The following is a 25257-nucleotide window of genomic DNA, read 5'->3' as shown; positions in this document are numbered from 1 at the left end:
CTTAGAATTCAATACAAAATCCACAAGGGGCCACAAGATTCCATCTTTTTGGTGGGGTTTTAAGGAAGGTAAGATTGAACGGTTTGATCAAGTTCCCAGAAACCTCTTCAAAGTTTCCAACTTTTGGCTTTTTTCCCTATTACCCTTTTAGCCTGTATTTGTGTAGGATCCAAGTAGTTTCCAAAACACTTTATAGGCCACACTAATCTTTTATATATTTATTTTTTTTCCCTTTGGGATGAGTAAAGTTTTCTGTTTTGTCTTCCTTCCTTTTTTAATAATTATGTGATGACTTTGTTAGCAAAGGGTCAAGCCCTTTTTTTGCAGGGCTAAAGGCAAATAAGGGCATGAGGGGGAATATCCTATGGTGTCCATTAATTCTTCTTTGGTGACTATGCATTCACGGGTATTGGGTATCTTAAGTGATCTGGGATTCATCAGATTCTAAAGCCTCTTTTTTCAGGTGCGATTCTGAAAGTGTTATCTCTGGCTTCATTTTACTGTTACCTGTTATATTATTATTGCCTGAAAATATCAAGTTGCAAGATTCCACTTGCTTTGATTTTTTGTTTTTTTAATCATGAATTGGATATGGTTGGTGGAGGGTATTTTCATAGAAATGGATTTTGCTAGTATCTGGCAAAGGTCATTGATTTCACATCTTATTGAAAATTTGAGGAATTGAAATGATGAGGGCAAATTTATGTCTCTTGTGGGTCATTCAGAGTGTTTTTTCATTACTTGCTCTGAGTTTTTGATTGATGAGGGATAAAGTCATTTGTTTATATTGGATTAATATATTCTTAAGTCGTCATGCTTATACATGCAAAGAGTTAGGCTTATTAGTCTCTTTGATATCTATTAGATATTTTGAAGACTTTAGCTATGGTTTTTATTACATGCTAGTGAACTCTCTGAGAATGACTAGTTGTATAGTATTTCTCTCTTACATCGTTTTTATGTATTTATTATTTTTATAATTTCTTTAAATTTCATCTCAACTCTTTCTAAATTTCCCAATTGCTTGATAAAACTAATGCCTAAAATTCTGGAGGGTGTGGTTCGGCATATGTTTTCCAATCTCTCTGTTGTTTCTTGCTTTGAGATTGCCATTATCTTCAACTTTGTTGCATATTATGTATTTTCACCTGCATAGTTGCTCGGTCATTTATTGATGAACTCCGCTCATAGTAACATATGAGTCATCTGATGTTGTTAGAGATATTTTAAGTACCTATAGTTTTCTTTCACAAACTGAAATATGGTCTCTAATTCAAATGAACAACTTGGGTGCAGGGAATAGTTTGGCAACCCATCAGTGAATAGCAGTCTGCATTATGAAGGATTTTAAAGGTTCTAGCCATAGAGGCCAATATCATGGGAACTATGCAGACGAAAGAATTTGGGATGGGGCTCGTAGTTCAGTGGTACTGACAATTTCTGCTTTTTATTCTTGTTGGTCCTACTCATTTATAATAAGAGTAAGGAGACCTTTTGTCTCTCAGTAGCTGACTCTTAGTACAAAATGTACATATTACAAAAAAACTTTTAATGAAGAGGAGATTCTGAAGTTTAGCATTCTTTCTCATACTATATGCTAGTTTGTTTCTATTATTATCCAGTGCTAATTGGCAAACTTGGATGCAGGATGAAGATCTTGAGTGTGCTGTGGCAATGTCACTTTCAGAACAAGACCAAAAAGGGAAAAACGTGATTGGTAAGTTGCATGGTGTGTGCCTTGACCTTGAACATCATTCAGTTGTGACCTGGGAAGGTTCTCACTTCTATTTAATAAGACTGATGACTCAAATATTTAAGTTACCTTACAATAAACAGATTATAATAATTTTAGTGTAGGTTTTGCTTTGTACATTTGAACTGTTTCTATATGACTTTGTGTAAGATCTTTATTTGATATCAGAGAGTTCTGTTCATTCTACTTAAATTGTAATGTTCTTTGCTGATCAATGACTAGAAACTAGAAAGTAAAGTTTCGTTATCTCTATAAATTTTCATCTGATAATAGTAATTGTAAGAATTTTAATTATAAAATCTAGGAGTAATTTTTATCGAGTGTTTTTTTATAAAAAATTAAAAATAAATTGAACTCACCACCCTCTCTTTCTCCCCACTCCTCATGTCAGGCTTCATATTTAACTGCTTAACATATAATACTGTCCAGATTCTTCTAATGTGCAAATGCTTCTGAAGTCACTCAATGGGAATAAATGAATGCATATATGGCTCCTTGAAAGCCATAATGAATGTGGACGGTCTGCTTAAACTGTGGTACAGAACTCAAATTTTGGTTAGGGTCCACTGGATGATAATCTATTTCAGGTGTTATTTTTCACTGCAAAAGTTATTTGTATGGAAATAAATGGTGGTCTGGAGTCTTGTCTATTATTTTCTTATTTTTCTTAGATGATGACTCTCAATCAGAGGAAGATGAACATGTTTCTAAAGCTCAATTGGTAGAAGATGAACAACTTGCCAAAGCTCTTCAAGAAAGTTATCCTTTGGAGGAAGATGAACAGCTTGCCAAAACTCTTCAAGAAAGTTATCCTTTGGAGGAAGATGAACAGCTTGCCAAAACTCTTCAAGAAAGTTATCCTTTTGCGGAAGATGAACAACTTGCCAAGGCTCTTCAAGAAAGTTCTCTACTTGCCAAGGCTATTCAAGAAAGTTGTTTTTCGGAGGAAGATGAACTACTTGCCAAAGCTATTCACGAAAGTCAATTGGAGTCTCCTCCTCAATACGGGTAATGAAAATATATTTCAACCACATCTATTCTTCTTTCCAGCTGGATAAAGGTATATTTGTCATGATGTCATCTGTTGTGTATGACTATCAATATGCTAATTAGTAATTTTCTAATCCTGACTATCATACAAATTTTAAAAAGTTAAATTTAATTGCTTCAACTTGAGTGGAGATTGTTTTCCTATAGGTTAGAGGCTAGCTTACCTGTTGAATCAGACCTGAGAAAACTAATTAGAGGCATATAAACATTCTTCTTAGTACCTTTCTTCCTTTACTTTCTTCATCTTGTGTGCCAAAAAACTTATTCAATTATCAAGTTTGTCAGCTTGTACTTTCCTAGCTAACGTTTAAACATTTATTTTAGCAATAGTCAACATGTTGAGATCCTCCTTGTGTTAACCTGCTTAATACAAGCACATATGAATTTCAAGTTTTCTGAATGTTTAACAGCGTGCAAATTATTTGATAAGCATCTGGAAAGAATGCCAAATCTAACCCTAAACCTTGCACTAATCAATTTTTACTTGGCATAATTTATGGGAAAGAGAGAGAGCGGGATATAAAGGTTGGATTTTTTTTTTTCTCTTTTTGAGTCTGTAATGACTGTTGGAGGTTTCTAGATATCTAATTTATTTCTAATGACTTGTCACTGAGCAGAGCATGAAGGAATACTAAAATGAGAGACAATGTGATGCATTTGTTCTTTGGATTTTCGGTGCTTTATTCTTTCCCATGTTACCATGCATGGTCACATTAAGAATATGCAAATTTTGATGAGCAATGCAACTTTTAATTAAATTTGAAGTACTTCTTTGAATTGTAATAAGAGGTAACAACAAACTTTGATACCCAAATAAAATTTGATGTAGAAGCACCTAGGGTTGGCTGGAGCTAGTACCAAACAATTGGAAAAATTGCCTCAACTCTAGGAAATTAAGTAAAAATGCTAATAACGTAATTAACTAACAAGACCTAAAATAAATTCAATTGGCCAATAAAAATACAATTGACTTCCAAAATTAAATAAGACTAAATTAACATATAATTTTCTTCACACTTTTTGCATCAGGTTATCTTGCCAAATTACATAAATTAAAGGTGGCACGAACATCTAAGCTGCAAGAGAAACTATTTCAGAGTTGATACATGGTGATCTTGCGTTGAGCTGTGGAGCCCTAGATTGACCAACAATACAAAGTTTTTAGAGATGCCAACAGTTACGCTGGTGCTTGTTAGTCAGTAATGGGTCCATGATTTGGTTTTAGATTAAATGGACAAAGAGAGATATTAGAAGAATGAACATGTACTGTTGGAGTAACTAAAGAACATAAGCATGTGAAATGTACAAATATTTTATTTTAGTAAGCAACCTATCTAGGAAAGAGAAGACTGCATTGATATTGATAAAGTACTGATTGGTAGAGTAAAGATAGGGATCTAACTTAGGATTTATTGCTCTGATACAATGATAAATTTCCGATTGTCCCAAAATCATAAGCTGTTAAAAAATGGGGAATTTAATCACTTAATCATAATTCTGACAGATATATTGTAAAATTCAAGCATACATTTCTGAAGCAACCAGACATGACAATGCCTCTTGATACTTAATGACTTCTTCATTTTATCTGAATTTGCTGCATTTTATAGAGCAAATGAAACCTGACCTATTTGTTGGATTAAATTTCTTGTAGAATCTGTGCAAGCTGCAACACTGAGATTAGCCCTGGGAAAATTTTGCGCCACATGGATGCTATTTGGCATGCAGAATGTTTTCGTTGTCATGCTTGCAATCTACCCATTAAGGATCATGAGGTACGACTTATTTGAGTTAATTGAAACTTACGTTTGGAATTGGATAACGAAATCCTTGAATCTTTGACTGAGTTTCCTTTCATTTTGGTGGTTCATTGAGTATTATTGACTGAAATATCTCCTTTCTGTGACAGTTTTCTACGTCAGGCAAGCACCGTTTTCACAAATCCTGCCGTAAGAAGCTGCATTCCCCAATATGTGATGTTTGCAAGAATTTTGTAAGTATATATTATGTTTTGTCATTTCCTCTAGTTGATTTTGTATACATTTGTAGAAGATAGCTATGTTTTGTTTTTTCTTTTAATTTTGTTTTCTAATGATCAAACATTATGTGCTTGCATATTGATTTTTCGTTAACAAATACTTCAGGTTGCTGTAAACCTAATTATGACTCTCATAATCTCATCAAATTATCTCCTGAAACTAATTTTGAAGGTGCTGTTTGAGATGGATCATACATTCTTTGTTGATAAAAATATCTGTGTAAATTGTTAGGCCCCACATTCAATTATCTAGAAGAAAAGCAGGATTATATAGAAGTTAAACCATTTCATAAGAAACATATGAGAAATCTGAATGGTGCCTTGGTGCTTTTATTGTGAAATTTTCATAGCAATATGTATGTTGTTCCTCATATTCTATCAAGTGTGTTTAAATATCAAATTAGTAGATGATTTTTCAGTATATCCTAAATTGTCTGACAGTGCTTGTAAGAAGCTTTTTACGGAATAACTTCTATGATCTAGGTAAAATGATTCTTTGTGGCCTGTATCAAATATGGTTCCCTCGAATTTTTTCACTAAATTTTGTCATTTTTGTGCAGATCCCAAAAAATTCAGCAGGTCTTATTGAGTGTAGGGAACGTCCTTTCTGGAAGCAGCAGTTCTGCCCCTCACATGAACATGACAGAACTCCTCTGTGTTGCAGCTGTGAAAGAATGGAGGTCAGTAATGCAAAAAAATCATCCCTCTCTCTCTCTTCTTTGGAAGTGACAAAACATTAAGGAAAGTAAAATGATATAAGTAAACATTACCACCATCTGGAAAACGTGCTTCAGAAACACCTAAGAGTAATTTCATTATATCATTCATGATGCAAAACCTTCCAATCCATGCAGACGAGGGACAGGAAATATCTATTACTTGATGATGGTCGGAAGCTTTGTCTAGAGTGTCTAGACTCAGCAGTTATGGATACTAATGAATGCCAGCCTCTTTATATTGAAATACAAAATTTCTACGAAGGTTTACATATGAAAGTGGAGCAGAAAATTCCAATGCTCTTGGTTCAGAGACAAGCACTAAATGTGGCCATGGATGGAGAAAAGAATGTAAATGCTAACATTTTCATACTTCAGCGTGTATTTTCATTTCTTTTGGTTTACATTTAATGTTGATCTTTATTTATTTTTATTGTGGCAGGGTCACCATCACATGCGTGAGACCAGAGGACTTTGTTTATCAGAGGAACAGACGGTTACCACTGTAGGAACTGCTTCCCCAGTCTTTAATTCCAGCCGTTTTTCTTGTAATGATATCTGTATATTGGATCAAACATCTATAACTAGTTCAACTATGTTACCAGATCTCTAGGGGGCCACGGATGGCGGACAACCAATTTATAGACATGATAACTGAGCCTCGTAGGTTGATCCGTAGTTGTGAAGTAACAGCAATTCTTGTTTTGTATGGCCTTCCTAGGTATTTCTTCTCTCGTTTGCACCTTAGATGCATTTGTTGTAAAATGAATATATGCCAAGAGTTTTGTATATGACCCTAGACTTCTCTATGTACAGGTTGTTGACTGGGTCAATCCTGGCTCATGAGATGATGCATGCGTGGCTCAGGCTTAAAGGTTTGTCCTCTTACCATTCTCCTATTGACATTATTTGTGTTTTAGATATGGTTAAGCCCAGAATTACCAATAGGATGTTTGACAGGTTACCCCAATCTTAGTCCAGAGGTTGAAGAGGGTATCTGCCAGGTCTTAGCTCATATGTGGATGGAGTCTGAGATCCTTTCAGCATCTGGAAGTGATGTTGCTTCATCATCATCTTCTTTATCACCCTCTTCTTCCTCTTCATCAAAAAAGGGTAAACGATCTGAGTTTGAGAAGAAACTTGGTGAGTTTTTCAAACACCAGATTGAGACAGATGAAACATCAGCTTATGGAGATGGATTCAGGAAAGGAAACAAGGCAGTGGTCAAGTATGGCCTGGAGACTACTCTTAAACATATTCAAATGACAAAAAACTTTCCTTATTGATATGTAGTATTTTCCCTACGAGTAAAATTTAGGTACAGTCTTTAAGTGTTGCATTTTAGGTTTCGTAATTAAATTCAAACACCTTCGTTGAATTTAATTGTCATTAGACAAGATAGCACTAATTGTCATATGTTTGAATTTAATTGGGGCTTATCATACTTAGTTGAATATAACTAAAACTTATTATGAATTTAGGAGACAAAAATCAACAATAGAAATGTTTGTGTGTAATTGTTGTAATCTACCCTTGACCTCATAATAATACTGTAACGCCCCAAAATCATAGGCAATAAAAGTCTATTTAATCTGAATAATCCATAAAAATATTAAATAAAAGAAACTAGCAACCTTGAAACTGATTACAAAAGTCAGAGTTCTAATTCACCAAATACAAAACATCCTCAAAATAATTCTCCAATACAAAGTTTAATGCCATAAAATAATAATAAAATCCTTTGTTCCACAAAAATTAATTTGTAACTTCTGTCTCCCAAGAATCTCTACTCCAATAATCTACCTAATGTATCTGTAATGGGAAATAAAGGGGGGTGAGATAACTCAATAAGTGGAATTCACTAACATTGGGGTGTGGGAACAAACCTTTCAAATAAATAATTCTTTCAACAGATTCACAACTTATAATTCACCAATATTTTGTCACCAACTATTTCATGTAAAAGAAAATAATATCTTTATATTGTGAGCCATCATAATATATATATTGATACCATCACATAAACAATTCCCTAGGCTTTTCTCGTGGTCAACGTTTACGCCCCGTTGACAGGGTTGTGCTGTCCCCTTTTTGGGACTGGAACCTCCTTTCATCCCATTTCTCAAGGATGGCTCCTTTGGAACCTAAAAGTACACTCCCTTGCTAAGGAGCTTCCTTTTGGATCCTCAATAGTATGCTCCCTTGCTAAGGAGCTATCAAATGTGCATTGTCCCCTTTTGGGACCGTCCCTTGCTAAGGACTAGCTGTAGCATGATTGTCCCTAACTAAGGACTAAATATCATATTGAGCTTCTAATCACGACTTGCCATAGGTTTTCAAAACAAATTCAATATGCTCACAAAATAATCCATTCATACTTCTCAAAATATAGAGACATATTCACACATACAAGTTTAAATAAAATTAGGTTGTCCCACAAGTTTTTCATAAAACGAATAGCCAATGTGCACATCAAACATTTGTAAAATATTCATTTATATATAGAATATCAACATATTCTTTCATATAAAATAGTTTAATAATTAACGCTGTTTTGGGAAAACCCCCAAAATTAGTAAACACCACTTACCTCTTAGTTGCAAAAATAAAGGAAATCAACCTCCCTTGAATCACAACAATTCAGTAGAATTAGAACCTAGCAATACCAAAAATAGGTTCATCAATACACAATTTCCCACTTCAAAATTTATTTTCACACTTAAACGGTTTTATCCTAAACAATATTAATATATCCAAAATCCTCCATTCATTCACTTAACTATCAAATTTACTATTGGAAGCCACGTATTATCTTAATTTGTTGCTTAGCATTCCCTCTTAATGCCATTGGATGTCCATTGACTCTAACCATTATATATATAACTATATATATTCAACTTAACATTGAAGGCCACGCGAGATTGCTTTAATCCATCAATCTAGTGCTAGAATGCTCTCTTGATGCCGCTAGGCATATACTGACCTTAATATTACATATATAATAATAATAATAATAATAATAATAATAATAATAAACCAAGTGAAAGCTACGTAAACAATCAAGCTTGGACCATGCTTAGTAGGGAATAGCATGGCAATACTTGAGGTAGCATGTGTAGCATGGCAAACTGTCAAAATTTATTTATTATTCTTAGTTTTTCAGCCTCAATGTTGGACTTAGAACTACTAGGTCAGTGCAGCTATGTAAACAATTGCTATTATAATATTGAAATAATCACTCCAAGGACCCAAAATCTATTACACGTTGAACTAGTGTGAAAGCAAAATAACCCGTCAACAATTGTGGCTTAGTGTAAATGCAATAACATAAGCATTCTTTTCACTTTAACATGGTGACCAAGTCCACACCTATTACTCTATTTGGCTCAATTTCAAGTCTGTATCTCTGCTTGACATATTGACCAAGTCTTTATCTAATATAATACAATTATAGGAAACCCTTTTCTATTAGTATAATGATAGTCTAGTTCCAATCAATTGCAAGCTATTGACCATACAAACTTTTAAATCTTGAGCATGAGAAAATCATACCTGAAGACTCCCACCAACGCCACAGTGGAGAAAGGCAGAAATTCAATTGTCGGCTGAAGCAAAAAGAAATCCCATCAGAAAAACACGTGACCTAAGAGGAAAAGGCTAGGGTTTTCAAGGCCCATATATGTACTTTTGTCACCTCACTTGGGCTTCATATTCCACAGAATTTATCTTCTTTTTAATACGTTAGGCCCAAATTTATTTAATCCATTTTAATTATAGGCCTCCATTAAAATTTAACGTATAATAATTTAATTGGTATCAAATTATGGGATGTTACAAATACTACATCGTACGTGTGTATATATATATATAGAAACAATGAAACCACAATTACGCATTTTTCTTTTGTTTAGGACGTTGCTTTGCTGTGGTTACATCTCACTATGAAAAGTAGTTGTTTTGAAAGCCTTTTTCTCAATAAGTTGTTATATCAAATGTAGTGCACCACCTTGAGACACAGGTAGCTTCCTGGCATAGTTCATGGTGTGTAAACCAATAATAACTTGTCAAAAACGAATTATTTCATAGCTCACATGGAACTAGGATGCATTTCAATCTTCTTCATTGGTATAAAGAGTATTACATTACACACTTTGCATCGTGGTTAAGTAAATAAGATAGCGGTGAATGTAAAATGGATAAATAATGTTGTTTGTGTTTTTCAAATATGCTAATTACAACTTTGCCATAAGCTACTTTTAGTAGAGCAACAATTGTGAGGGATTTGGTTAATGACCGTACCATATATATTTTCTTTATTAGTTTTCTTAAAAAATGGTAAAACACTATTTTGGTTTCTAAACTTTACAAAAATGTTATTTTTCATCCCTAAACTATAAAAGTTTTTTTTTTTTCCCAAAACTTTGTAAATAGTATTTTCAATAGTTTAGAGACAAAAATATGGATGAAAAAAGAATTTTTTTAATAATTTAGGGAAGAAAAACAAATTTTTAGTAAAATTTAAGAACATAAATAAATAAAAAAATTAATGGCTTAAGGACGAATGATGAACTTTTTAATAGTTTTGAGATTAAAAAAAATGAACTTTTAGAAGTTCAGGGGTAAAAAACAAATTTTTAATAAAAAAAAATTTGCAAGAATAAAGGCAACAAATTAGGTTGCCGGCCAACTTACACAAAAAAAAAAGAAAAAAGAAAAAAAAGGAAACAATATAAGTGTGGCTCTTCATAATAATATTAAAATAAAATAAAATGAAGTAATTAAATACTTAAATGGTTTTAATAACCCATGCCTTTGTACATTTCTCTTTATTAATATGCCATTTTAAAAAAAAATTACGGAAAAATAAAAAAGTGACAGCTTAGTAAATCATTAGTAACTTTTTTGACCATTTTTTTAAAGTTTTCATAAAAAAGTTTCTTAAAGTCGATAATTAAAACATGCCTAAGACGGTCATGGGTTTTAGTCAGTTCAATTGGTAAAATCTTTGATGGTTGTATAAGAGATCTAGGGTTCAATTCTTGCCTACACCAAAAACTGATTGGTGTCTTAATCTGATGATAAAAGAGTTATCATTAAGAGTAAATACCATAAGTTAAAACTATATTAAAAAAAAAAGCCCTAAGACATAGATTAACCCGATCCATACTTGGCAGTCCACTAGCCCCGACTATATAAGGAAACTTGGAGCTTAACCCAGACGGTGCAAAGTACAGAGACCCACCCATCTCATTTTGAAACCATGACCCGGTCTTTATTTTGGCGGCAATTTTGGGTAAAGAGCCGTAGCAGTCTAGCACCACACCACCATTTGGACCTTACAAGAACCTTGGTACTTGGTACGAGTGTTTCCTTCTCCTGATAGTTGATGGTCTATTTGCCATTGCACGCTAGGTGTTTGATATTTTGTCACTGCGACTGAGTCAAGTCTATAATGGAAGGCTGATACCATGACATTAAGACCCGTGTTAAGTGTCAGAACAACTTCACAAATCAACAATGCATACTCAGAACCATCTATAGACTACAGTTCTAAGTGTTATCCTCTTCACCTAATCGGTAATGAGATTGCATTTTAAGCAACTCTTTGGTGGGACAACCCTGCTCAACAGCCTAGCAACCCAGAAAACTCGCTGCTATGCACGAGACCCATTTCCCAACAAAATCTTCCATTACCTGTACCGTGCCAAACTCATTGATTCCATTCGACTTGGCCTTCGTTCCAACCCTCCTAGTCCCACCTCTTTCACCCCTATCCTAAATGATCGCCTTCTTGACTCCTTTGTTGTCACTCAAGCGCTCTGGTCTGCACCTTCTGCAGACTCTGCTCTGTCCCTGGTTGAAACCCTTGAAACAATTCCGCGTTTCTCACATACCCAGAACACCCTCCACGCCCTGGCCACAGTTCTTGCCAAGTCTTGCCGGACTGTGCAACTTAAAGCCCCTCATTGATGCCATAAATGCTGGTAGGTTTGGCAGCATTCGTGTTAGCTTTATGAATCTCATGCAATGGTATGCTGCCATTGGAGACCTTGAGTTGGTTCTTCGAGTCTGTGATGAGTATAGGCTCTCAAGCAAGCGGATATGCACTGAGTCTTATAACATTGTTATGGGCCTTTACGTGCAAATGTGTTAAGGACACTGAAGCTGTGGAGGTTTTCTATAGGATGATTGATGAAGGGGCAATTCCAAATTCTAGAACATATACGATAATGATTGAGCACCTCATGAATTCGAGAAAGTCGGATTCTGCAATGGAGGTTTTTAATATATTGCCCTTGATGAGAATTAGACACACTTTAAAGCAATATTTAAAAAAGTCCTGAAGCAATTTTGAAGCAATTTTACAAGGATAAAGCTCATCCTTTGAGCACTCCAATGGTGGGTCGGTCACTTGATGTCAAGAAAGATCCGTTTCGACCACAAGAAGATGATGAAGAAACTCCTGGTCCTAAAGTACCATATCTTAGTGCAATTTGTGCTTTGATGTATCTTGCAAATTACACAAGACCAGCTATAGCATTTGCAGTTAACTTACTAGCAAGGTATAGTCCTACACCAACTCGAAGACATTGAAATGGAATTAAGCATATTTTACGTTATCTTCGTGGGACGACTGATTTGGGATTACTTTATCCAAATGGATCAAAACAACAGTTAATTGGATATGTGCTGATTGTAATCTTTTTCCTTTGCTAAGGTTTTTTCCCACTGGGTTTTCCTTTGCAAGGTTTTAACGAGGCAATTCTAAGGCACTAGAAGTTATACAAGAATATTGTACTCTTTTTCCTTAGCCAATTTTTTTTTTTCCCCACAAGGTTTTTCTTTGGTAAGTTTTAACAAGGCATATTCTTAGAAAGTGGCCATCCAAGGGGGAGTATTAGAAATAAAGTTTGATTGGAATGTGTAAGAGAATGCGCCCGCGTAGTTGGTTGATAGTCTATTTGCCATTGCACACCAGGTGTTTGATATTTTGACTCTGTGAATGTGACTCGGTGTTTAGGAAGCATGAACACATGTACGAGTGCGACACAATAAGACGAGTAATTTCTAAAATATTATAACATGACATAGAAGGGGTACAACATGATTGCAGCACTTCAAAATGAAGTTTTCGTGCTTCCTATACTCGTATGGAATTGGGACAGATTTCAATCTTCTTTCATGGGTTTAAAGATTGTTCTACACCTTGGTATTGGTTATTTGGTTGGCTTTTGTAGTCAGTAATTCTAGACCATTTTAGTGATTGCATCGTGGTGAAGTACATTGGTGAAAATGGCCAAATACCACCATTTTCAAAAATTTGTAGCAGTTAAGCACTGTTTCGGAACTAAATGAGAATCTACCACTTTTTATGTACTTGAGCTCACTAAACTCGAGTTCTAAACAGTACTCGAGTTTAGTAAACTTGAGTTCCTAGTTTCATTCCACCGTGGCACTGCTGACCTGGAATTTGTGTAATTAAAAAAAATAAAGTGGTACTCGAGCTTGGTAAACTTGAGTTCCTTGTAATATGGAATTCGAGCATACCGGGCTCGAGTTCTTTGTAAATAATGTGGTGCTTGTTATTGTTTTTTATGGAACTCGAGCTTGGTAAACTCGAGTTCCTTATAACTTTTTTTTTTTTTTTGGATAATCAACAAATAAACATAAACATAAAAATAAGTAGTTTTTTTTTTAATGTTTTTATTTATTTAAATAGAAGCATTGTAAAATATAGAGATTTTAATTTCAAAATTTGAATTTTTAGGCCACTCATACCCCTTGTTCATTCATTTTTAACACACTCATCAATTTCTTACTTCTTGAAAGCGTTATGGTCAAATTGGTTAAAATATTGGGATTAAAATGAGAAATTAGAACAATATGTAAAAGAAAAATCTCACTCCGTTTTTAGCCATGGGCACACCGAAAGAAGTTTAAGTTACGTATTGTTACTTTATCAATCCTGTTCGAAATTACCGTATGGTCAAATGATTGATAAGTATTGCAGAAAGAGTGGACCACTTGGATATAAAGAAGAACTTAAGCTTTACCACATCTAGATATGTAAGTTCTTGACTTGCAGTGTTTCTAAGAGGAATGTGAAACATTTTTTTATGTATATCTAAATGTTTGGCTGATGATGTGAAAGTCGCTTTGGCATCTTTTTTTCTTGGCAAGTTGTAGCACCCCCATGTTTAGATATTGTTCACTGTTTCCTCATAAAATACCTCCTGAAATTGTGTTCTCTAAATTTAAAAGCCAAATCAGTATGCTTTTTCATGTTTAAATTTCACAATAGTCGAATTTATTTTTCAACATTGATAAAATCTGTTTCTACATTAATAAAATTTGCTCTTTGCACATCATGTTTACTATATATTCAAATCTACTTATTGCATTCATAAATTTTTTTTTTCTGCATTAATTAAAATTGTTCATTGTTTTCTCATAAAAATTGTTCACTATTTTCTGGATAAACTATTTCTAGGATTTTGCATAAAATTATTTTCTGTTTAACATTATTTAAAAAATTGTTCACTCCCTTTTCTGCATAAATTATTTTCTATTCATTATTTAAAAAAGGCATAAATACACTTTTGGTCCCTACATTTTGGGCCAGTTCTCGATTTGGTCCCTAGATTGATTTAGCTCCTAGGTCAGTCCCTGTTTCAAAAAATCATTTTTATTTTAGTCCTTGTCGTCAACCTAGTAACAGAAAATGCTGAGGTGGCAAACGGAATGCACTGTGTGCACAGTAAATGCTGACGTGGCTATTAAAATAATATTAAAAAATTTGATTAGGCATTTTTTAAATGCCACATTAGCATTTAAAATGCCACATCAGCATATAAATTAATAAAAAAAAAATTCAATTTCTTGATTTTAATTTAAACTGAAAAAATTAAAAACAAAAAAGCTTATTATAAAAAAAAAAAAAAAACCCAAACTCACAAACCTAACGCAAATATCTCTCTCTGCCCCTTGAATTCTCTCACTCTCCGTTTCTCTCTTTGATTTGCTCCACTCCAACCCTTTGCTCCAAACCGAGAGACCCATGGAAAAAGACACCAAGCTCCAAACCAAAAACCCATGGCCAAATAAAACAACACTCTTTCTTCGATTTACCCAGAAACCTACCTTGTTCTTCCTGATTGAGTTCATGAATTCCTTAGGGACTCTCTTCATGTCGTCGTGCATGTCGTAGCACTCGAAGTAGATCGGCACGTACATCACCTCCATCGCCTCCATCGCACGAGACCAGAGTCACCGCATCGGAGCTCCGTCGCCAGGTTGAGGCATGTGGGTCATAGATCGGGTCTGGTAAAGGGTTACGAAATTGAAGGAGATGATGATTTTTTTTTTTTTTTGTGTGTTTGGCTGCTAAGAGAGTGGGGAAAAGAACCAATCAGATCACTCTCTCTCTAACCTGGGTTTGTTTTTCCCTGTGGGTGTTGATTTGTTTTAAATTTCTGGGTTTGGTTTTTTCATGTGGGTTTGATGATTTTCTAGGTTGGAGGTTTCGGGGTTTGATGATTTTTCTGGGTTGGAGGTTTAATGATTTTTCTGGGTTGGAGGTTTCGGGGTTTGATAATTTTTCTGGGTTGGAGGTTTGTTGATTTATCTGGGTTGGCTTTTTCATGTTGGTTTGATGATTTCTTCATGTTGGAGGTTTCGGTGGAGGATGGGAATTTTTTATGAATTTGTGCATGTTTATTTGCTAAGAAAATATAAGAAAAGAGAAGAAAATCTTAGATTATTTTAATTTCTGGGCAACTCGAAGAACATGAAGAACATCCTACCCTTGTTCTTTCAAAAATAATAAAAAGAAAATAAGAAAATAAGCTTTTTTGTTTTTAATTTTTTCAGTTTAAATTAAAATCAAGAAATTGATTTTTTTTTTGTTTTTATTTTTTTATTAATTTATATGTTGATGTGGCATTTTAAATGCTGACGTGGCATTTAAAAAATGCCTAATCAAAATTTTTAATATAATTTTAATAGCCACGTCAGCATTTACTACGTACACAGTGCATTCCGTTTGCCACCTCAGCATTTTCTGTTACTAGGTTGACGGCAGGGATGAAATCAGGGACCAAATCGAGAATCGACCCAAAATGTAGGGACCAAAAGTGTATTTACACTTTTAAAAAATTGTTCACTGTTTTCTCATAAAACACCTCCTGAAATTGTGTTCTCTAAATTTAAAAGCCAAATCTGTATGCTTTTAAAAGCCAAATCTATATTCTTTTTCATGTTTAAATTTCACAATAATCGAATCTGTTTTTCTGCATTGATAAAATCTGTTTCTACATTAATAAAATTTGCTCTCTGCATATCATGTTTACTAGTATATTCAAATCTGCTTACTGCATTCATAAAATCTGTTTTCTGCATTAATTAAAATTGTTCATTGTTTTCTCATAAAAATTGTTCACTGTTTTTTGCATAAACTATTTCTAACATTTTGCATAAAATTATTTTTTGTTCAACATTAATTAAAAAATTGTTCACTATGTTTTCTACATAAATTATTCTTTGTTCACTACATAAATTGTTCACTGTTTTCTCATAAAACACCTAGTGAAATCGTGTTTTCTAAATTTAAAAACCAAATCTGAATGCGTTTTCATATTTAAATTTCACAATAATCGAATCTATTTTTCTCAATTGATAAAATCTATTTCTACATTAATAAAATTTTCTCTCTGTACATCATGTAGATTGTATATTCAAATTTGCTTACTGCATTCATAAAATCTGTTTTTTGCATTAATTAAAACTATTCACTGTTTTCTCATAAAAATTGTTCATTGTTTTCTGCATAAATTGTTTTTAGCATTGGCGTGTTTACATACAACCTTAGGACCATATGATTCGTCCAAAAAAGGCATAATAACTACTTTTGTCTGTATAGTAGGATTATTAGTTACTCTTTGGATTTATTCAAGGCATTTACCATTAGGTGATTTATACGAATCATTCATTTTTCTTTCATGGAGTTTGTCCATTATTCATATGGTTACATATTTAAAAAAACACAAAAACCATTTAAGTGCAATAACCGTGACATTGCTAAACACAGTTTATGCATAAAATAGTGAACAATTTTTATGGGAAAATAATGAAAAATTTTAATTAATGCAAAAAACAGTTTTATGAATACAGTAAACAAATTTGAATATACAGTAAACATGATGTGCAGAAAGCAAATTTTATTAATGTAGAAACATATTTTATCAATGCAGAAAAATAGATTCGATTATTGTGAAATTTAAACATGAAAAAGCATACAGATTTGACTTTTAAATTTAGAGAACATAATTTCAAGAGGTGTTTTATGAGAAAACAGTGAATAATTTTTTAAATAGTGAACAGAAAATAATTTATGTAGAAAAGAGAGTGAACAATTTTTTAAATAATGCTGAACAGAAAATAATTTTATGCAAAATCCTAGAAATAGTTTATGCAGAAAAACAATGAACAATTTTTATGAGAAAACAATGAATAGTTTTAATTAATGCAGAAAATAAATTTTATAAATGCAGTAAGCAGATTTGAATATACAGTAAACATGATGTGTAGAGAGCAAATTTTATTAATATAGAAACGGATTTAATCAATGCAGAAAAATAGATTCAATTATTGTGAAATTCAAACATGAAAAAGCATTCAGATTTGGCTTTTAAATTTAGAAAACACGATTTCACTAGGTGTTTTATGAGAAAACAGTGAACAATTTATGCAGTGAATAGAGAATAATTTATGCAGAAAAGAGAGTAAACAATTTTTTAAATAATGCTGAACAGAATATAATTTTATGCAGAATGTTAGAAATAGTTTATGCAGAAAACAGTGAACAATTTTAATTAATGTAGAAAACATATTTTATGAATGCAGTAAGCAGATTTGAATATACAGTAAACATGATGTGCAGAGAGCAAATTTTATTAATATAGAAACAAATTATATCAATGCAGAAAAACAGATTCAATTATTGTGAAATTTAAACATGAAAAAGCATACAAATTTGGCTTTTAAATTTAGAAAACACGATTTCACTAGGTGTTTTATGAGAAAACAGTGAACAATTTATGCAGTGAATAGAGAATAATTTATGCTAAAAACAGAGTGAACAATTTTTTAAATAATGCTGAACAGAAAATAATTTTATGCAGAATGTTAGAAATAGTTTATACAGAAAACAGTGAACAATTTTTATGAGAAAACAATGAAAAATTTTAATTAATGTAGAAAACATATTTTATGAATGCAGTAAGCAAATTTGAATATACAGTAAACATGATGTGTAGAGAGCAAATTTTATTAATATAGAAACAAATTTTATCAATGCAGAAAAACAGATTCAATTATTGTGAAATTTAAACATGAAAAAGCATACAGATTTAGCTTTTAAATTTAGAGAACATAATTTCAGGAGGTGTTTTATGAGAAAACAATGAACAATATCTAAACATGGGGTGCTACAACTCGCCAAGAAAAAAAAGTTGCCAAAGCGACTTTCACATCATTAGCCAAACATTTAGATATACATAAAAAAATGTTTCACATTCCTTTTAGAAACACTGCAAGTCAAGAACTTACATATCTAGATGTGGTAAAGCTTAATTTCTTCTTTATATCCGAGTGGTCCACTCTTTCTGCAATACTTATCAATCATTTAACCATACGGTAATTCCAAACAGGATTGATAAAGTAACAATATGTAGCTTAAACTTCTTTCGGTGTGCCCATGGCTAAAAATGGAGTGAGATTTTTCTTTTACATGTTGTTCTAATTTCTCATTTTAACCCCAATATTTTAACCAATTTGACCACAACGCTTTCGAGAAGTAAGAAATTGATGAGTGTGTTAAAAATGAATGAACAAGGGGTACGAGTGGCCTAAAAATTCATATCTTGAAATTAAAATCTCTATATTTTACAATGCTTCTATTTAAATAAATAAAAACATAAAAACTACTTATTTTTATGTTTATGTTTATTTGTCGATTATCATAAAAAAAAAAAAGAAGTTATAAGGAACTCGAGTTTACCAAGCTCGAGTACCACATTATTTTTTTTAATTGCACAAATTCCAGGTCAGCAGCGCCACGGTGGAATGAAACTAGGAACTCGAGTTTACTAAACTCAAGTACCGTTAAGAACTCGAGTTTAGTGAGCTCGAGTACATAAAAAGTGGTAGATTGCCATTTAGTTCCGAAACAGTGCTTAATTGCTACAAATTTCTGAAAATGGTGGTATTTGGCCATTTTCACCGAAGTACATTAGCTAGCAGTGAATATGAAATGGATAAAATAAGGTTGGTTGTGTCTTTAGGTATAGTTTGATGGGTTTGGATCATCTCCATTTTAATTGATAATTATTCAAAGTTGACAAAATCTAAGGTCTAGATTTTGCCAATTTATTAACTCTAGTCGATTTTTTAACCATAGTTCGAGTATGACCCCCAAAAACCAATCCATGAAGTGAGTTTTCTTACCTCTCATTTTCTCCATTTTTCAAGCCTTTAATAGAAAATAGATAGTCTAGGAACAAAGATTTCTTATCTACCCTTATGTACTCCCCTTTTATTTAAACTTCTAATGAAAAACCGTAACAAAAAGTTTGATTTGTAACACATTTAGATGCATGATTTAAAAAAAAAATTAACTGATAGATAAAATATAATTTCAACTTACGGTCTCTGCACCACAATGATTGTTCTTTATCATCGAGTTCTAAAACTCTGTCAATGGCTGTCCAAGATAATTTGTATTACTTGTAAACTATTGATTGAGGGCAAAATTTGCCAAATAGTAGATTTTTAGAAAATTTTTTGCTACGTAGCATGCGGATGAAACATTTTAGTTAGTTGGACTGTTTTTGAAAATCGAGTTTAAGAAACTCGAGTTCCAACTCTTAGATGAAGTCTGAAATGGACCCAAAAAAAAAAAAGGAAAAAAAATGGAACTCGAGTCTAAGAAACTTGAGTTCCATTTGTACAGAACTCGAGTTTCCTAAACTCGAGTTCTATGTGAAAAAACTTGGAACTCGAGTTTCAAAAACTTGAGTTTCATTTTTTTTTGAAACTCGAGTTCCATTTTTTTTTTTTTTGAAAACAGTTTAACTAACTAAAATATTTGACTCGCATACTATTCACCAAAAAAATTTCTAAAATCAGTCTGAATAGCAAATTTTGCCATTGATGGAGCATTATATGTGTAGTATACCTTCTTATTGCACACACACAGCACTAAGACTGCATTCACTAATACAAAATGCACATTTGATTTTTCTCAATCAGTGCAAGATGGTATCATATACTTAAGAGTTCCCATCCCTTCAACGGTTTCCAGGTGAAGAGCTATCATAAAGTTTTGAAGGGTGGCATAGATTTTCCTTGAGAGAAGTATATGGAAAGTCAGGATCATCACTGTAGCATAATTTTTCTATTATCAAAATTCTATCCCAATTACCTACTTAAAAGCAGAGGTGGTGGTTCAGTGTTCTTGATTTAGCTACGTGGCACACTGCCATTGCTAGGTGAACAAATGGTCTGGCTGGGCTGGCGGGCCAAATGAACTTTCACAGTTTCACAACCTGTCTCCCCTATGCCACCTTTTTTGTCAACCAGAAAGTTTCAATGGGGAGTTTTCGACGTTTAGTGAGGTGGGGCGGGTACTGGGAAATGAGTAGAGGAGAGGACCCACAAGCAAAAGAAGAAAGTGTTAGAACTTAGAATTCAATACAAAATCCACAAGGGGCCACAAGATTCCATCTTTTTGGTGGGGTTTTAAGGAAGGAAAGATTGAACGGTTTGATCAAGTTCCCAGAAACCTCTTCAAAGTTTCCAACTTTTGGCTTTTTTCCCTATTACCCTTTTAGCCTGTATTTGTGTAGGATCCAAGTAGTTTCCAAAACACTTTATAGGTCACACTAATCTTTTATTTATTTATTTTTTTCCCTTTGGGATGAGTAAAGTTTTTCTGTTTTGTCTTCCTTCCTCTTTTAATGATTATGTGATGACTTTGTTAGCAAAGGGTCAAGTGCTTTTTTGGCAGGGCTAAAGGCAAATAAGGGCATGAGGGGGAATATCCTATGGTGTCCATTAATTCTTCTTTGGTGACTATGCATTCACGGGTATTGCGTATCTTAAGTGATCTGGGATTCATCAGATTCTAAAGCCTCTTTTTTCAGGTGCGATTCTGAAAGTGTTATCTCTGGCTTCATTTTACTGTTACCTGTTATATTATTATTGCTTGAAAATATCAAGTTGCAAGATTCCACTTGCTTTGATTTTTTGTTTTTTTAATCATGAATTGGATGTGGTTGGTGGAGGGTATTTTCATAGATATGGATTTTGCTAGTATCTGGCAAAGGTCATTGATTTCACATCTTATTGAAAATTTGAGGAATTGAAATGATGTGGGCAAATTTATGTCTCCTGTGGGTCATTCAGAGTGTTTTTTCATTACTTGCTCTGAGTTTTTGATTGATGAGGGATAAAGTCATTTGTTTATATTGGATTAATATATTCTTAAGTCGTCATGCTTATACATACAAAGAGTTATGTTTATTAGTCTGTTTGATATCTATTAGATATTTTGAAGACTTTAGCTATGGTTTTTATTACATGCTAGTGAACTCTCTGAGAATGGCTAGCTGTATAATATTTCTCTCTTACATCGTTTTTATTTATTTATTTATTATTTTTATAGTTTCTTTAAATTTTATCTCAACTCTTTCTTAATTTCCCAATTGCTCGATAAAATTAATGCCTAAAATTCTGGAGAGTGTGTCCCATATAAGGACACTAATTCTGGAGGGTGTGGTTCAGTATATATTTTCCAATCTCTGTGTTGTTTCTTGCTTTGAGATTGCCATTATCTTCAACTTTGTTGCATGTTATGTATTTTCACCTGCGTAGTTGCTCGTTCATTTATTGATGAACTCTGCACATAACATCTGAGTCATCTGATGTTGTTAGAGATGTTTTAAGTATCTATAGTTTTCTTTCACGAACTGAAATATGGTCTCTAATTCAAATGAACAACTTGGGTGCAGGGAATAGTTTGGCAACCCATCAGTGAATAGCAGTCTGCATTATGAAGGATTTTAAAGGTTCTAGCCATAGAGGCCAATATCATGGGAACTATGCAGACGAAAGAATTTGGGATGGGGTTCGTAGTTCAGTGGTACTGACAATATCTGCTTTTTATTCTTGTTGGTCCTACTCATTTATAATATGATTAAGGTGGCTTTTTGTCTACCAGTAGCTGACTCTTAGTACAAAATGTGCATATTACAAAACTCTTAATGAAGAGGAGATTCTGAAGTTTAGCATTCTTTCTCATACTATATGCTAGTTTGTTTCTATTATTCTCCAGTGCTAATTGGCAAACTTGGATGCAGGATGAATGGACAGTTATTGAGAAAGAAGATCTTGAGTGTGCTGCGGCAATGTCACTTTCCGAACAAGACCAAAAAGGGAAAAACGTGATTGGTAAGTTGCATGGTGTGTGCCTTGACCTTGAACATCATTCAGTCGTGACCTGGGAAGGTTCTCACTTCTATTTAATAAGACTGATGACTCAATATTTAAGTTACCTTACAATAAACGGATTATAATAATTTTAGTGTAGGTTTTGCTTTGTACATTTGAGCTGTTTCTATATGACTTTGTGTAAGATCTTTATTTGATATCAGAGAGTTCTGTTCATTCTTCTTAAATTGTAATGTTCTTTGCTGATCAATGACTAGAAACTAGAAAGTAAAGTTTCGTTATCTCTATAAATTTTCATCTGATAATAGTAATTGTAAGAATTTTAATTATAAAATCTAGGAGTAATTTTTATTGTTTTTTATTTTATTTTATTTTTTTATAAAAAGTTAAAAATAAATTGAACTCACCAGCCTCTCTTTCTCCCCACTCCTCATGTCAGGCTTCACGTTTAACTGCTTAACTTATAATACTGTCCAGATTCTTCTAATGTGCAAATGCTTCTGAAGTCATTCAATGGGAATAAATGAATGCACATATGGCTCCTTGAAAGCCATAATGAATGTCGATGGTCTGCTTAAACTGTGGTACAGAACTCAAAATTTGGTTAGGGTCCACTAGATGATAATCTATTTCAGGTGTTATTTTCTGCTGCAAAAGTTACTTGTATGGAAATAAATGGTGGTCTGGAGTCTTGTCTATTATTTTCTTATTTTTCTTAGATGATGACTCTCAATCAGAGGAAGATGAACATGTTTCTAAAGCTCAATTGGTAGAAGATGAACAACTTGCCAAAGCTCTTCAAGAAATTTATCCTTTGGAGGAAGATGAACAGCTTGCCAAAGCTCTTCAAGAAAGTTATCCTTTGGAGGAAGACGAACAACTTGTCATAGAAAATTATCCTTTGGAGGAAGATGAACAACTTGTCATAGAAAATTATCCTTTGGAGGAAGACGAACAACTTGTCATAGAAAGTTATCCTTTGGAGGAAGATGAACAACTTGTCAATGCTCTTCATGAAAGTTATCCTTTGGAGCAATATGAACAACTTGCCAAAGCTCTTCAAGAAAGTTATTCTTTGGAGGAAGACGAACAACTTGTCATAGAAAGTTATCCTTTGGAGGAAGATGAACAACTTGTCAAAGCTCTTCATGAAAGTTATACTTTGGAGGAAGATGAACAACTTGCCAAAGCTCTTCAAGAAAGTTATCCTTTGGCGGAAGATGAACAACTTGCCAAGGCTATTCGAGAAAGTTATCCTTCGGAGGAAGATGAACAACTTGCCAAAGCTCTTCACGAAAGTCTCTTGGAGTCTCCTCCCCGATACGGGTAATGAAAATATATTTCAACCTCATCCATTCTTCTTTTCAGCTGGATAAAGGTATATTTGTCATGATGTCATCTTTTGTGTATGACTATCAATATGCTAATTAGTAATTTTCTAATCCTGACTATCATACAAATTTTAAAAAGTTAAATTTAATTGCTTCAACTTGAGTGGAGATTGTTTTCCTATAGGTTAGAGGCTAGCTTACCCGTTGAATCAGACTTGAGAAAACTAATTAGGGGCATTAGCATATAAACATTCTTCTTAGTACTTTTCTTGCTTTACTTTCTTCATCTTGTGTGCCTATGAACTTATTCAATTATCAAGTTTGTCAGCTTGTACTTTCCTAGCCAACGTTTAAACATTTATTTTAGCAATAATCAACATGTTGAGATTCCTCCTTGTGTTAACCTGCTTAATACAAACACATATGAATTTCAAGTTTTCTGAATGTTTAACAGTGTGCAAATTAGTTTGATAAGCATCTGGAAAGAATGCCAAATCTAACCCTAAACCTTGCACTAATCAATTTTTACTCGGCATAATATATGGGAAAGAGAGAGAGCAGGATAGATAAAGGTTGGATTTTTTTTTTTCTCTCTTTGAGTCTGTAATGACTGTTGGAGGTTTCTAGATATCTAATTTATTTCTAATGACTTGTCACTGAGCAGAGCATGAAGGAATACTTAAATGAGAGACAATGTGATGCATTTGTTCTTTGGATTTTCGGTGCTTTATTCTTTCCCATGTTACCATGCATGGTCACAATAAGAATATGCAAATTTTGATGAGCAATGCAACTTTTAATTAAATTTGAAGTACTTCTTTGAATTGTAATAAGAGGTAACAACAAACTTTGATTCCCAAATAAAATTTGATGTAGAAGCACCTAGGGTTGGCTGGAGCTAGTACTAAACCATTGGAAAAATTGCCTCAACTCTAGGAAATTAAGTAAAAATGCTAATAACGTAATTAACTAATAAGACCTAAAATAAATTCAACTGACCAATAAAAATACAATTGACTTCTAAAATTAAATAAGACTAAATTAACATATAATTTTCTTCACACTTTTCGCATCAGGTTATCTTGCCAAATTACATAAATTAAAGGTGGCACGAACATCTAAGCTGCAAGAGAAACTATTTCAGAGTTGATACATGGTGATCTTGTGTTGAGCTGTGGAGCCCTAGATTGACCAACAATACAAAGTTTTTAGAGATGTAACAGTTACGCTGGTGCTTGTTTGTCACTAATGGGTCCATGATTTGGTTTTAGATTAAATGGACAAAGAGAGATATTAGAAGAATGAACATGTACTGTTGGAGTAACTAAAGAACATAAGCATGTGAAATGTACAAATATTTTATTTTTGTAAGCAACCTATCCAGGAAAGAGAAGACTGCATTGATATTGATAAAGTACCGATTGGTAGAGTAAATATAGAGATCGAACTTAGGATTTATTGCTCTGATACAATGATAAATTTCCGATTGTCCCAAAATTATAAGTTATTAGAAAATGGTGAATTTAATCACTTAATCATAATTCTGACAGATATCTTGTAAAATTCAAGCATACATTTCTGTAGCAACCGGACATGACAATGCCTCCTGATACTTATTGACTTCTTCATTTGATCTGAATTTGCTGCATTTTATAGAGCAAATGAAACCTGACCTGTTTGTTGGATAAAATTTCTTGTAGAATCTGTGCTGGCTGCAACACTGAGATTAGCCATGGGAAAATTTTGCGCCACATGGATGCTATTTGGCATGCAGAATGTTTTCGTTGTCATGCTTGCAATCTACCCATTAAGGATCGTGAGGTACGACTTATTGAGTTAATTGAAACTTACGTTTGGAATTGG

At 33.3% G+C, this 25257-nt stretch overlaps 2 protein-coding genes and 1 long non-coding RNA gene across 12 annotated transcripts in view; 2 read left to right on the top strand and 1 right to left on the bottom strand.

Annotated features, from left to right (window-relative positions):
* Window positions 1-25257, top strand: part of LOC126732615 (protein DA1-related 1-like) — a 28334-nt gene that overhangs the window by 552 nt on the left and 2525 nt on the right. The window contains exons 1-6 of one of the 5 annotated variants that reach the window (XM_050435562.1): window positions 19922-20375; window positions 20622-20757; window positions 21625-21755; window positions 21973-22063; window positions 22783-23389; window positions 25095-25215. In XM_050435562.1, the coding sequence (XP_050291519.1) occupies window positions 21666-21755; window positions 21973-22063; window positions 22783-23389; window positions 25095-25215 (909 nt within the window). In that variant the 5' untranslated portion in view covers window positions 19922-20375; window positions 20622-20757; window positions 21625-21665. Of the gene's footprint in view, window positions 1-19921; window positions 20758-20829; window positions 20940-20984; window positions 21007-21624; window positions 21756-21972; window positions 22064-22782; window positions 23390-25094; window positions 25216-25257 lie in introns of those variants that run through there. The other 4 variants (XM_050435561.1, XM_050435565.1, XM_050435564.1 and 1 more) reach the window with 4 other exon arrangements.
* On the top strand, window positions 315-6954 carry LOC126732616 (protein DA1-related 1-like). 6 transcript variants are annotated; one of them, XM_050435571.1, is made up of 13 exons: window positions 315-463; window positions 1297-1427; window positions 1648-1717; window positions 2425-2536; window positions 2663-2761; window positions 4458-4578; window positions 4713-4796; window positions 5402-5521; window positions 5696-5908; window positions 6000-6062; window positions 6163-6278; window positions 6374-6432; window positions 6518-6954. In XM_050435571.1, the coding sequence occupies exons 2-13, from the start codon at window positions 1338-1340 to the stop codon at window positions 6841-6843; spliced, it is 1473 nt and encodes a 490-aa protein (XP_050291528.1). In that variant the 5' UTR covers window positions 315-463; window positions 1297-1337; the 3' UTR covers window positions 6844-6954. The 6 variants fall into 6 exon arrangements, with proteins under 6 accessions (XP_050291528.1, XP_050291527.1, XP_050291526.1 ...); XM_050435570.1 differs by having other exon boundaries at window positions 2425-2584; XM_050435569.1 differs by having other exon boundaries at window positions 2425-2642; window positions 2673-2761.
* On the bottom strand, window positions 2531-23200 carry LOC126732619 (uncharacterized). The gene is made up of 2 exons (XR_007659514.1): window positions 23158-23200; window positions 2531-2643 (listed from the first exon to the last, which is right to left on the bottom strand). It is a non-coding gene; the product is annotated as an uncharacterized LOC126732619 (long non-coding RNA).

Source organism: Quercus robur, chromosome 6 (genome assembly GCF_932294415.1).
Source record: "Quercus robur chromosome 6, dhQueRobu3.1, whole genome shotgun sequence".
NCBI lineage: Eukaryota > Viridiplantae > Streptophyta > Magnoliopsida > Fagales > Fagaceae > Quercus > Quercus robur.
This window is presented reverse-complemented; position numbering and strand designations above follow the sequence as displayed.

Coding starts and splice junctions, on each gene's coding strand:
- LOC126732616 (XM_050435566.1), top strand. CDS start 1,338: ATGAAGGATTTTAAAGGTTCTAGCCATAGAGGCCAATATCATGGGAAC. Junction 1,428..1,647: donor ATGGGGCTCGTAGTTCAGTG/GTACTGACAATT, acceptor ACTTGGATGCAG/GATGAAGATCTTGAGTGTGC. Junction 2,762..4,457: donor GAGTCTCCTCCTCAATACGG/GTAATGAAAATA, acceptor AATTTCTTGTAG/AATCTGTGCAAGCTGCAACA.